Source organism: Sus scrofa, chromosome 5 (genome assembly GCF_000003025.6).
Source record: "Sus scrofa isolate TJ Tabasco breed Duroc chromosome 5, Sscrofa11.1, whole genome shotgun sequence".
In the NCBI taxonomy this organism is placed as follows: domain Eukaryota; kingdom Metazoa; phylum Chordata; class Mammalia; order Artiodactyla; family Suidae; genus Sus; species Sus scrofa.
The window spans coordinates 57,826,828-57,841,470 of NC_010447.5; the positions used below are offsets into that span (position 1 = coordinate 57,826,828).

The window sequence follows — 14,643 nt, forward strand, 5'->3', positions numbered from 1 at the left end:
AAAAAACCTTATATATCTCAAACCAAAAAATAAAAGTAGGTGGGAAAAGTGGTATTGATTAACATTTTTGCAAACCTTTAATATCAGGCTTATTAGAAAATTGTTGGGGAGGTCCCATTGTGGCTCAACAGTAACAAACCCAACTAGCATCCATGAGGACTTGGGTTCAATCCCTGGCCTCACTTAGTGGGTTAAGAATCCAGCATTGGAGTTCCCGTCGTGGCGCAGTGGTTAACGAATCCGACTAGGAACCATGAGGTTGCGGGTTCGGTCCCTGCCCTTGCTCAGTGGGTTAACGATTCAGCGTTGCCGTGAGCTGTGGTGTAGGTTGCAGACGCGGCTCGGATCCCGCGTTGCTATGGCTCTGGTGTAGGCCGGTGGCTACAGCTCCGATTCAACTCCTAGCCTGGGAACCTCCATATGCCGTGGGAGCGGCCCAAGAAATAGCAACAACAACAACAAAAGACAAAAAAAAAAAAAAAAAAAAAAAAGAATCCAGCATTGGGTGACTGCAGTGTAGGTTGCAGACTTGGTTCAGATCTGGTGTTGCTGTGGCTGTGGCATAGGCCGGCAGCTGCGGCTCTAATTCAACGCCTAGCCTGGGAACTTCCATATGCTGTGGGTGTGGCCCTAAAAAGACAGAAAAAGAAAGAAGGAAAGGAAATGGTTGGATTCTCGTATCTGCTTCTGCAATTAAAATGTTGCCACACTACATAATATGTGGCCTCTGGAAAACTTCACTGTATGTTCATGAGAGAAGGAGAGTGGAAAAAAGCAAAGAATGTTTTGATATAGTCACAGAATAGCTTTGACCTCCTGGCCTTCTGAAAGAGCCTCAGGGGACCTCAGGGGTCTATGGCACATACTTTGAGAACTGCCGTTCTACAGCCCATCGGGTTCTAGAATCAGACTGCCCTGGGTTTAACATCCAGCTCCAGTGTTTGCCAGCTGGTCACCCTAAGCAAGTTAATCTACCTCTATGGATCTCCTTTTTCTCATTTTTAAATTGGAAAGATAAAATTTTCATTAACATCAGAGGATTCAGGAGAGGACCAAGTGAAGTAAAGCATGCAAAAACTCATAGCCCAGTGCCGAGCATACAATAAAAGAGACCATCTAGTTCTGTTCTGTCAATAAATGGAGGAACTGGGGCCCCACAGGTGAAGTCACCTGCCCGAGGTCACCCTCAGTAGATGTTGGTTCCCCTTCTCCAAGGCCTTGTGCAGGATTTACACTTGGGTTTTGCTACGTCATCATGAGCTGTCTGGAACCTAGGACTTTTCCTTCCTTCCTTTCTTTCTCTCTCTCTCTCTTTCTTTTTTATTTCTTTTTTCTTTTCTTTCCTTCCTTCCTTCCTTCTTCCTTCCTTCTTCCTTCCTTTCTTCTTTTCTTTCTTCCTTCCTTTCTTTCTTTCTTTCTTTCTTTCTTTCTTTCTTTCTTTCTTCCTTCCTTCCTTCCTTCCTTCCTCTCTCCCTCTCTCTCTCTCTCTTTCTTTCTTTCTTTCTTTCTCTCCTCTTTGCCACCCCACGGCATATGGAGTTCCCAGGTCAGGGATCAGATCCAAGCCGCAGTTGTGACCTATGCCACAGCTGCAGCAACGCCAGATTCTTAACCCACTGAGCCATCCTGAGGATTGAATCTGCGTCCCAGTGCTCCAAGATGCTGCCAATCCTGTTGCACCATAGCGGGAACTCCTAGCCTAGGAGTTTTAAGCTTATCATCCTCAGTGTTCTTCCCAACAGCAGGAGAGAGCAGAGACCCCATAGGGACAGGAGGTTGAGGGGAGGATAGTTTACACATTAACAGCTGGAAACGTGCCCATCTTCCCAGAGCCCTGTGTGTTGATCACATGACTGTGCACTGGCCTCCACTTCACTTCTCACTTTGCTGCTTTCCCAGACCTTCTCCAGCCCTACTGGCTGCTCTTCCCCACATGCACATCCCGTTGCCCCAGGCCCACCACAGCCTCATACTCTTCTCCTGACTTTGTATACTCTATATTCATCTTAGAGTTATGAGAGTCAAATAAGATAAAGGGTGGCACATGGCTACCATCAATTAAGTACGAGACCTGCTATTAAACCTATCACTTCTTCCATTAATTTTCTCTAACTGGTCTTATTACATTGACTTCTCCTATTTAGCTAGTCCTACCAAAAGTCCTACTTACTTTCATCTCTTATTTGGATCTTTTACTGAATGAACTATCAGACTAAGTGTTCTTGTATTCATCAAAGAAAGCAAGAGATGAAAGTGCTCCCTTGTTGGCAGACATCTCTGAGGAGGCTGTAAAAGTGCAAAAACTCTTCCATTCTCTGAAATAGCAGTAATCCCTCCTGAAAAACATTCTTACTTGGATGTAACAGCAACTTCTGTTGTTGACATGCTTTACTCTTTTAAAGGTATTAAAAATTATTCCATTTGATAGACCTGGTTTTAACTGTATTTTACATGTAAGCGAACTAAACTAGAGAAATTAAAATGGTTTGTGGCAAGGACACATAGAAAGTCACTTGTGCTGCCAGACTAGCAGCTGCTTCCAGACTTCCTGCATAAGGGCTTGGCAGAATTAAGGGCATCACTGTTTTGGAATCAGACATTTATCCTCAATATTCCTTTTTGGGGAGGAGACTAAAATGTGAGAGACAGAGCTTGATCAAATGGTTCTGCCCTCTTTATTCCTTTCAAAAATACCCAGGGATATGGCCATAGATGCTTTTTCCTTCATATGAAGGTGATCCATTATCCAAAAGTCCTAGCCTAGAATAGGCACACTTCGCCTTGGCTTTGGGGACAGACCCCACCGGTGTGTTTTTGGTTTTGGTTTTGGTTTTGGTTTTTTTGCCAATTTCTTGGGCCACTCCTGTGGCATATGGAGGTTCCCAGGCTAGGGGTCAAATCGGGGCTGTAGCCACCGGCCTACACCACAGCCACAGCAACGTGGGATCCGAGCCACGTCTGCAACCTACACCACAGCTCATGGCAACGCCGGATCCTTAACCCACTGAGTAAGGCCAGGGATCGAACCCGCAACCTCATGGTTCCTAGTCAGATTCATTAACCACTGAGCCAAGACGGGAACTCCCCAGACCCCACAGGTGTTGATGTGCACCTTGGTGGCAAACAAAACCAGCACCTTGGAAACTTGAAAGGACAGATATCCTAATGTCTATGTCTTTGCTTTCCTAATGTTCCCCAGACCCATATAGGGAACTTGCTGAATCTAGAGTGGTGAAACGAGGATGAAGAGGACTGTGCACATAATAAAAATGTTCTAAGGAGTTCCCGTTGTGGCTCAGCAGTGTCTGTGAGGATGCAGGTTCAATCCCAGGCCTCAATCAGTAGGTTAAGGATCTGGCGTTGCCTAAAGCTGCGACCTAAAGCACAGGTTGCAGATGCAGCTCAGATCCAGCATTGCTGTGGCTGTGGCATAGGTCTACAGCTGTAGATCCTATTCCACCCTAAGCCTGGGAACTTCCATATGCTGCAGGTGCAGCCATAAAAAGATTAAAAAATAAAAATTAAAATAAAATTTTAAAAGAGAGTCCCTGTTGTGGTTCAGCAGGTTAAGGATCCAACCATTGTCTCTGTGAGGATGTGGGTTTGATCCCTGGCCTCGCTCAGTGGGTTGAGGATCCAGCAATGCCTGTGGCATAGGGTCACAACTACAGCTCCAATTCGACCGCTAGCCTGGGACCTTCCATGTGCCACAAGTGTGACTATAAAAAAAATAAAAAATAAAAAAACTGGACTGTGGGATGGTTGCACAAATAGATGTATATAATTAAAAATCATTGAATTATATATTTCGAATAGGTGGGTTTTTTTTTGTTTTGTTTTGTTTTGTTTTGTTTTGTTTTTGGCCACACCCTTAGCATGTGAAAATTCCTGGGCCGGGGATCAAACCTGGTATCACAACACCAGATACTTAACTGCTGGGTCAACCAGGTGATTTTTATGGTGGGTAAATTATACATACCTCAATAAAACTGTTGAGGGAGAGACAGAGAGATAGAGCCAGACATAGGAAAGAAGTGACAGGGAGTTATAACAAGAACTCAGAACTCAACTAGTCCTAGGCCTGAAAGTAGATGTCCATTTTTTTCTCCCAGGATCAATTGGAAAAAGATAAGTCTCATGACTGCTATAAACTTGCTGAAAAATAACGCTTGTCTTCTCTTTTCCCTCATTCTGGATAACAGGCCTAACAGTGACTGTGAATGCCACCTTCGTCTATTCGGAAGGTGTGATTTATAAGTCCAGTGACTGTCGGAGTAGCACCTGTGAAGGTCTCGACCTCCTCAGGACAATTTCAGTAAGTACCCAACTCTGCAGACACAGCTCAGCGCCTCTTGGCACGGAGGGACCACAGCGTGAAGCCTGAGCACCTTCCCATAAGCATCTCTCACGTCACTTCCAGCTGTGCAGCTGAGTGACTTGGAGACAGGGTGCTCTGACTGCATCCTCTTATATTTCGCAAGAGATCAGGGTTCTCCAGGAATCCAGGAAAGTGGACAGAAACTTAGCTAGGTAATATCTGTACACTTTCAGTGGTGTGGAGGGAACCCTTTATTTTTTTGCTTTTTAGGGCCACACTCATGGCATATGGAGGTTCCCAGGCCCAATCAGAGCTACAGCTACCAGCCTACGCCACAACCACAGCAACGCAGGATCCGAGCCGTGTCTGTGACCTACACCACAGCTCATGGCAAAGCCGATCCTTAACCCACTGAGCGAGGCTGGGGCTCGAACCTGCAACCTCCTGGTTACTAGTCGGATTTGTTTACATTGAGCCACAACAGGAACTCCAACCCTTTTGTTTTTAATTGTTTTTAAGACTTAAAAAAATTTGAAATGTTGCTATTAACTGGTTTGTCTTTGAATCCATCAAGAAATGCCTGGGGTGCTCTATTAAAACAATATATTCCTGGAGTTCCTGCTGTGGCTCATTGGGTTAAGAACCCGACATAGTGTCCTTAAGAATGTGGTTTCCATCCCTGGCCTCACTCAGTGAGTTAGGATCTGGAGTTGCTGTGGCTGAGGTGTAGGTCTCAGCTGCGGTTCTGATTCAACCCCTAGCCTGGGAACTTCCATTTGCTGCAGGTGCAGCCACACACACACACACACACACACACACACACACACACTCACACACACAGAAGAAGAAAAGAAAAGAAGAGAAAAAGAGAGAGAGAGACTTATGGTAATTAGGAATAATATATAATGTATATATTATATATATTATAATATATATATATATTCCAAAGCCCGACTCCAGAGAGCTATTATAAGTCATCACCGTATGTATATGGTCCCAGGTTTATTGCTTAAGGGCTGAATCTGAAACCTAACTCTAAAGCAGTAACTGTGATGTCAAAGGGTAGAAATTGGGAAAGAGAGAGATTCTTGCCTAGTCCCTCCTCCCAACCCCAACCCCAGCCAGAACTTTAGGGAGCTAAAGAGTGTCAAGCTCTCTATGGGCAAGTAGTGTCCAGGATGCCCCTTTATACAGACACCTCAGGAAAGGCTCTCCAGGAAGCAGGTTCCTGGGCACAGAGCCCTGGTTCTAAAGCTCTAAGCAATAACATCACATGGACCAGATTGGCCGCACTCATATCAGCAAGCGTCATTCTCGTTGGTGGGAGGGGGAGGTGTGAGCAAGGGGAGTTGAATAAACTCCACTTTATAATTCTGAGAGGGCAAGCCTCCTCCCTGTATCTCTGCAGAGGGAGGTCTAACCTAGTTCGTTGGATGGGATGTTCCTAGTCAGGTTCCCCTTGAGAAAGAGTAAAAAATAAGATCTAGGAGTTCCCATTGTGGCTCAGTGGTAACGAACCCAACTAGTATCCATGAGGATACAGATTCAATCCTTGGCCTTGCGTAGTGGGTTAAGGATCCAATGTTGCTACAAGCTACAGTGTAGGTCACAAAAAACAAAAAAAAAAAAAAAAACAAGTGGTCACATTCATTTTGTTCTCTCCAGCCCCACTTTGTAGCTCTTCCTAAAACCAAAGCTTGCCCTCTCCCTCCACAGTGCCTCCAATTCTAGTCTCTTCACTACTTGGCCAACAGATACTGCTAATGTGATCGCAATCTGCCCATCCCTTGACATCCTCTTTTGTCTTTTCTTTTTTCTTTCTAGAGCTGCACCCATGGCATGTAGAAGTTCCCAGGCTAGGGGTCAACTTAGAGCGGCAGCTGCCAGCCTATGCCACAGCCACAGCAATGCCGGATCCAAGCTGCATCACAACCTACACTGCAGCTCGCAGCAACATTGGGTCCTTAACCCACTGAGTGAGGCCAGGGATTGAACCCAAGTCCTCATGTATACTAGTTGGGTTCTTAGCCCACTGAGCCACAACAGGAACTCCTCAACATCCTCTTCTTGATAGAGAAGCCAGGTTCACTCTTCAGTCACCTCACTTCTGTGGGATGTCCTTCTCTCCAACCCACAGCATCTCCCTGCTCAGAGCCCTTTATTCCTTGAGTGGCCTTATCCTGGCCCAAGGCACACACATGGCTCCTTTCTGTTCCACATGCTACCATCTCAAGAGACACACTTTCTAGCTTTCTGGGGACCTTCCCTTTGCCACGTCTTTCCTGAGTGTTGATTCATAGTTTTAGTTTTAGGGATTCATTTGTTTGTTTTTCTCTTACAGAGTGAAAAACGGATGGGCTGTGTCCTCCTGGGGCCCTCGTGTACCTATTCCACCTTCCAGATGTAGTAAGTAGTTTGATTTGTTGTTGTTTTAATGCCCCTGTGCATTGACGCCGGGACGTGCCATCACTGTTTAAATGATTCATCAGATAGCAGTCTAGTCAGGGCAAAGCTCAAGGGTGCTGGGACCCTTGTATTTTGCCACCTTTCTCTAACTGTCATCCCCTTATCCTGTAACCCTACCTTTGCTCAGTGTGGGGTGATTGACTGTAGTTGTTCTGGTTCAGTTACTAACATCTGAACTTGAAAAGCAAAACGGTTGAGAGGGAAAGGTTAGACTCTGGGCAGGAAACAGGGAAGATAATGAACTTGGCTAATTTGAGGAGTTTAATAAAGGAAGTCTTCCCAGAAGTATGAGCAGAAGGTACTCACACACACAAAGGAAAGTGAGGGCTTCATTGGACCCTTAGGTCTGGAAAAAACAGGGAAGGTAGCCAGGTCTTTGCTTCACAGTGCTATTTGAGGATTATATAAATAACATACTAAAGTACTTTGCATAGTGCCCTTATCAACTTAGAAAAAAAAAAGGTTTCCAATTTATTTTAGAAGGGAAATATTTCTCTAGATTTGGAAAAATTGCCCTCATTCTCTAAATTCGTTTTACTCAGTGTACTTCTCATCACCACAGAACACTTTGTTCTCCCAGATCACTCCTTCCCCAATCAGAATCCCTCTCTCATGCCTTTCTTCCACCAGTTTATTACCCCCTGGAATCCAGGGCCACACTGTGTCTCCACAGATAGGACTATGCTGAAGGACCCTTTGCAGTAGATTTTGAAGTGTAAACATTAGACTTGCAAAGTTTCTTTTGCAAAGTCTCTTTCTTGCACTTTCCAACCTGCTGTACAAACAAACTCAGATGCTTACGCCCACCACATACCACAGACACACCCCAGAGTACCTTTTGATCTCATTGTCCAGACCAAAATACAGATGGATACAGAATCTTCCTCTTCCTGGCACTCATTCCCAACTCTCACCCCACCTGACTGTTTATTGATATCGCTGGAAAGGGTACTCAGAGAGAAAGGAGGATGAGAAAATTGGTTCCCCATTGATGAGGAACTTCCATGTGCAAAGACATATTTTGGGTGTGTCAGAGCGGAGAGAACTGAGTGAAACAGGGAAGGTGACAAGAACACTTGGTGACCAATACAAGGCAGTGAGAGAAGTTCCATCAGAAAAGTATAGACAAGGTGCTGTGGATGCCCAGAAGGAAATGCTCCCTCTGGTTGGAAGGTTAAGCTCCAAGGGGAGAAAGGCTTCATGAAGGAGATGGTGTATGAGTTGTGTTGAAGAATGGGCAAAACGCAGTTGGGAGAGATGAGGCGATAAGCATCCCAGCCAGCAGAGGGAGAAGTACCTGTAAAAGCCAAGCAGCAGGGAATGGTGGGAAGTCTGTGAAAGTCTCTATTAACTGGAGGACCAGAGGTGTATAGGGGAATAATAGACCTAAACTGGAAAAATTCAGTAGCGCCGTGTTGGGGAGGTCATGCATTCTGAGTGAGGGAAGTATTTTTAATTAGACTTGCATCAGAAACGAAGGACTGAGCACAGAGGTGCCATCAGAAAGCAGTTCTACTTTAGGAAAAATAATTGACAAGAGGGTAGAGGAAAGACTGGAGCTCGTTGGGAGAGACGGAGGGAAGGAAACCCAATGGGGGAGGAGGAGGTCTGAGTTAACACAAAAACAGTTGACTCGGAATGGAGGATCCCTTTTAAGGATTTTTTTTTTTTTTCTTTTTAGGGCCACACCTGCAGCATATGAAGATTCCTGGGCTAGGGGTCAAATCGGAGCTGCAGCTGCCAGTCTACACCATAGCCACAGCAACGCAGGATCCAAGTCACATCTGTGACCTATACCACAGCTCATGGCAACACCAGATCCTTAACCCACTGATCAAGTCCAGAGATCGAACCCTCATCCTCATGGATACTAGTTGGGTTCGTTACTGCTGAGCCACATGGGAACCTGCCCCCCCCTTTTAAGGATATTTAAAGGTAGAATCAATAGCACTTGAAAACTGGTTGTATGTTGGAGTGAGAGACGAAAATCAGTTGAAAAGGGTTTGAGATCTCAAAACACTAAAAGAAATGAGAAAACCAAGATAAGGAACAGTTTTGAGAAATAAAAATGAAAGATACATTTGACTCTGTCCATGAGAAGTTTAAAATGCAAGCAGGACACCCAGTGAAACCTTTCAATGGAGCGTCAGAAATGGAAGGGCACGTTTTTTCCTTTCTGTATCCAATATATATTAAGCATCCACATATGAACCAGGCAGACCAGAGACACTGAGGTGAATAAGCCAAGTGTGATCCCACCTTTATGGTGCCTGAAGTCTACGGGAGGAGACAGATATTAAACAGATTCTCTCCCAAGTGATTACCTGGTCTTAGGTATCAAGGAGAGTTCTCCTGGCAGATAAAGAGATATTTAATCTAGGACTTGAGCAAGAATCAACTAATCAAAGAGACAGGGGAACAGCATCTCTGGCACTTGTAAAGACTCTGATAGGAAATAAAGCTTAATGGGTTTAAGGAACCACAAGAAGAGCCATGGTCTGAGCAGGGGAAGGAACATGGTAAAATCCACAGGTGACGTCTGGCTCAAAGGTAGTCCAGGGAAGAGCTGGAAATAAGGCAAAGCATGGAGGGAAATTGCAGAGGGCATCTTTGGTGCTTTACAGCATTTCTGGTAACTATGGTGGCCCATGGTCTGTTTTCTCAGCTCTATTGCCCAGAGTCCATATGTCCAAGCCAAGATGTTATGGCAACTGAATGACATCTCATTTTAGAATAAATCAAAGTAACCAACATATACATAAAGACACCTAGAGTATGCTTAGAACCTATATTCAAGATCCTGCTTGAAGGACCCTGCTTCATTCTTGTTACTTATACCTACACGCTAAAGAAGGATATTATTTGTGCTATTGAAATTAATCCTGATATTGATTTCTTTCTTACCTCCTGGCTTAGCCTTGACACAGATTTGAACTATCCCATGATTTCAGCTGGAAGTTTTGGATTGTCTTGTGACTACAAAGAAACTTTAACCAGGCTGATGTCTCCAGCAAGGAAGCTGATGTACTTCTTGGTTGACTTTTGGAAGGTCAATAATTTTCCATTCAAACCTTTTTCCTGGAACACTGCCTATGTTTTCAAGAATAGTACAGAGTCTGAGGACTGTTTCTGGTAAGCGGGACCATTGACATCCTTGTGGCATTTGGCATGGAGAGAGCCATAAACTCTTAGCAGACCACTCTTAGACACCCCTTCCATGAGTGACAGCATTAGGACTGGACACTAGCCCACTTTCCTACACACAGATGGTGCAGAGCTTACACTTAATCTATTTCATTCTTAAGCTGTAAATATATTTAGATAAAGCTGTCTGTTACTACTATTTGAAATAGATATATATTAAGCATAGATCTCTGAGGTATGCCTATTAACTTCAGGAAAAATTGAAATTTCATTTGGAAATGTATAACTGATTCCATGACCGAAGTCAGTAGCAACAGGTAAAAATGGATTTCCAAGAACATGTTTGAAAAGTTACCTAATATTTATTTCCTAAAAAGAGTAAGATTTCCCATTGTGGCTCAGGGGAACTGAATCTGACTAGCATCCATGAGGATGCAGGTTCAATCCCTGCTGGGTTAAGGATCCAGCATTGACATGAGCTGTGGTGTAGGTCATAGACATTGCTTGGATCCTCTGTTGCTGTGGCTGTGGCATAGGCCAGCAGTTACAGCTCTGATTTGACCCTTAGCCTGGGAACTTCAATATGCCGTGGGTGCGCCCCGCCCCCCAAAAGACAAAAACAAAAAGAGTACACAGAGTTATTCAAGGTGGCCACAATTTTCTTCCTGATCTCTACCCAAACCGTTATTAATTACGAGAATGCAGTAACCTAAGAAGGAGAATGCGACGTCAAGGTTGACAGTTTTAGGATAAGAGATCGTTAGATTCACTGGAATAAAGAACATTTATTCTATACAGTGTGCAACCAATGTTTCACATTAGTAAAAAGGAATCACATGGCATGTGTTACATATCTTGAGATTGCATTTTCTCTTAGAGTTTGTTGGTTAACACTGATTTGATTTCTTTCGTTGCCTTGGTGTGACTGGCATGAAGTGTTCATGTGCTGGTAAATACATTGACTACATTTTTTTTCTAATTCTTCCCAAATGCATAGGTGACCTAACAGTAAACATGTTTTTGATGAACAATTTAAAATAAAAAATAATTTAAAATAAACAAATAAATAAGTGAAAGCAAAGGGGCCAAAAGAAACATGGTGTCATTAAATATAATCAACATGCATTGCATATGCACCACTATTTCTAGTTTTCAAAGTACTTTCACATTAGCCTTATTGATTCCCTACAGGAAACCCTCTAAAGAAAAGGGAACAAGTACTCTGAGCTCCATTTTAGAGAAAAGGAAAATGGTAACGAAGTTAAGTGTTGTCACATTACTGTGTAAGATGTGATAGCAGAGAACATGAATCCTGCCTGTCCCACAACAAGTTAGAAATGATTTCTCTCCCAACTTTTCATAGGCATACGGGTGGTGGGGAGGACAGGATAGTGGGCAGCACGGCGAAAATAAAATCACAAGGTTCACATGATGCCGGCAAAGGTGGCAGAAAGCATCTCTTGAGGGCATCATCGGCAGTCTCTCTCTGCCAAAGAATAAAATGGGGTACCACTGGGGACACAGTCTTCCCTAAGGCCTCATCCTAGAAATTTTGCCTTTTTTTTTTTTTTTTTTTTTTTTTGTCTTTTTAGGGCCGCACCCGCGGCATATGGTGGTTCCCAGGCCAGGGATCTAATCGGAGCTGTAGCTGCCAGCCTACACCACAGCCACAGCAGTGCCAGATCCAAGCTAGTCTGTGACCTACACCACAGCTCACAGCAACACCAGATCCTTAACCCACTGAGTGAGGCCAGGGATGGAACCGGCAACCTCACAGCTCCCAGTTGGATTCGTTTCTGCTGCGCCATGACGGGAGCGCCTCATCCTATAAACTCTGGAGTGAACCTAGACCACACGAAAATCTGGTTCACACAGGAGGAGAAATTGTTCCTGTAAACTCTGAATTTTTGTACTATTAATTCAAAAATATCAGTTTATTTGCGGTAATGGGACTAGAGCAGAGTAGCCTTCCTTCAGCAAATAGCAAGATGCCATTATAAGGGATCTGTCAAATGTCTACTACTATTATGAAGATTCCCTAAAACTTCCCTGAATTAGCTGTCCATAGTCCTAACCATTGGTATTATGGTGTGTGTTGTCTATTGTGTTAATGGTGGAAATAAATTTTAGATGAACAAAATTGGACAGATCCGTAAACAGCAAACAACAGGGAAAGCCATGAAGAAAACTAAGTTGATTTCTTAGAGCTTCTGGTTTTTTCTTTTTTTTTTTTTTTTTTTCCTGTTCTAGGTACCTCAATGCTCTGGAGGCTGGAGTTTCCTATTTTTCTCAGAAACTTAGCTTCAAGGAGATGCTGAGAGGAAATGAGGAGTTTCAGAATATCTTAATGGACCAGAACAGGAAAAGCAATGGTGAGAAGACATGAAAATTTTTTTGCCAGCTACTTCCTCACAACTACCACTTCCCTATAAGTTACTTTGACAAAGCTCCCACCACAGAGCTCTCATCAAACCTCTGAATGTTTTTTATATTTGGGGAGTTCTGTAACCACATGCAACTCTATTACATTTCAACTTTCATTTATTAAAACTTTATCCTCTGAGAGAAATTAGTAGTGTTGAGCAAACCAGATTAACATCATGAAAGTAATGATGATGTTAAAATCCAGTTTTTATAAATTAAAACGATATCAAGGTCCACCATCAGTAAGCTGCTTTTTTCAATTCACCACAACCCAATATATTATTGGATTTGTGACTAATCCTCAAATGCTCTGAACCCTGACCTCCTGATAACCAAGCAGACGTATTTAGCCTTAGGCAAAATTACAAGGTAAGCTGCATTTGTCTCACTTTGCTTTAATCTATCTGTAGTTCACCTGCCCAGTGATCTCTCAGTTATAAACTAAGTGTGAAAGCCTAAAGGGATAAAGTCATTCTTGCTAAGTTATTAGGTGATTTATTTCAGTTTACACAATATTCTTTTTATAAATAAGAACATATCAGAAGCAAAATAAATCAAGTGTGGAATTTTCTACGAGGAAAGTTTCCTGCTTGGCAGGATTTCCTGCTATCACTCAAAACATCATTTGCTGTCATGATTAAGCATTTGCCATATTAAGAACCCACCATTTGAAATCTACTTAATATTCTATAGAAACCTATATGGGAAAAAAGAATGGATGTATTATATAATATATATATAATGTATCCATTCTCTCTCTATATATAATATACATCCATCCTTTATATATAAAGGATGGATGTATATTATATATATTACATATATAAAATAATCTATAGTATATTATAAAACTGATTCAGTTTGCTTTACACCTGAAACTAATACAAAATTGTAAGTCAACTATACTCCAATAAAATTTTAAAAAAAACACCATGATTTGCAAAACATTGACCAAGATAGGGGAAAAAAGAAATACATTCTTATTCAAGTCCCTGAAGTATTTACACTTCAACTGGACAACACAGTATATGGAAAGATCTGATGAAGTTTCCCCCCAACTCATCTTACTCACCAAGCCATTGGGAAATGTGGCTGCAGTGGTAGCAGAGCTTATAGAGTCAGACTGGAACTCTAGCCCTGAAATCCCTGACTTCGTTAAGAAGCTGCAAAAAAAACCACAAGAGAAGTTGCTTAGGAAGCCTTCAGAAATGCTCACATTAATTATACTATATCTTTTTCAACTACTTTACAAGTGATGAGTGCACTTCACTTATCAATGAAAATTGTTTTTGTAATTACTCCAGCCTCATCTAATGGAATAAGTACTAAACCCGACTCCCATACTTGAAGATCAGAACTATTTCAGTCATCTACCAGCTTTTTTTATCCCATTGACGTCTTGGCTCCTTAAATCAGTAAAATTAAGGAGATGGACTAGATGATTCTTTTTAAGATTCCCATGCAGCTCTTCTATGACTGTAAATGAAAAAGAAAAAAAGAGAGTTCCCGTCGTGGCTCAGTGGTTAGTGAATCCGACTAGGAACCATGAGGTTGCGGGTTTGATCCCTGGCCTTACTCAGTGGGTTAAAGATCCAGCGTTGCCGTGAGCTGTGGTGTAGGTCGCAGACGCGGCTCGGATCCCGCGTTGCTGTGGCCCTGGTGTAGGCTGGCGGCTACAGCTCTGATTAGACCCCTAGCCTGGGAACCTCCATATGCTGCGGGAGCGGCCCTAGAAATAGCAAAAAGACAAATAAGTAAATTAATTAATTAAAAAAGAAAAAGAAAAAAAAAAAGGAGGGGGAGGGGAGTGATATGAAGAATTGGTGTTAATCTTAAGACATGAATGTAGCATGGACTTACTGGGTTCAAATTCAGGCACCTGGTTCCTTTCCTGCTTGTGAGTGGACTCCTTATCTTGCTCTCTTTCCAGTCATTATTATGTGTGGTGCACCAGAAACCGTCCACACCCTCAAGGGTGGCCGGGCAGTGGCTGAAGACACCGTCATTATTCTAGTGGATTTATTCAAGTAGGTATAATATTTGAAAGAACTCTTCTCCTTTCAGAAGGGAAATACTCTAAGGATATTCAGAAGACATTCTCTTTTCCTCTGTTCTGCACAGCCTCAGATGGGATTCAGTATGAAGATAACATCTTAACCTGTTTCACTTATTCTTTATCACACCCTCCTTCTTATTTAATTACAGACTTAGCAGAGATGTCTGTCTGCCTTTGACATCACTACCATGTTTCAATATAGAAGGTTTATGAAAACCCCATTAAACCCACATGC

At 42.8% G+C, this 14,643-nt stretch overlaps 1 protein-coding gene across 2 annotated transcripts in view; it reads left to right on the plus strand.

The window, feature by feature from the left end:
* The window catches only part of GUCY2C (guanylate cyclase 2C (heat stable enterotoxin receptor)), a 121,992-nt gene that overhangs the window by 46,344 nt on the left and 61,005 nt on the right, over positions 1-14,643 (plus strand). For both annotated transcript variants that reach the window (XM_021091130.1, NM_214105.1), the window contains 5 exon segments: positions 4,203-4,315; positions 6,660-6,724; positions 9,701-9,916; positions 12,179-12,300; positions 14,283-14,379. In XM_021091130.1, the coding sequence (XP_020946789.1) occupies positions 6,672-6,724; positions 9,701-9,916; positions 12,179-12,300; positions 14,283-14,379 (488 nt within the window). In that variant the 5' untranslated portion in view covers positions 4,203-4,315; positions 6,660-6,671.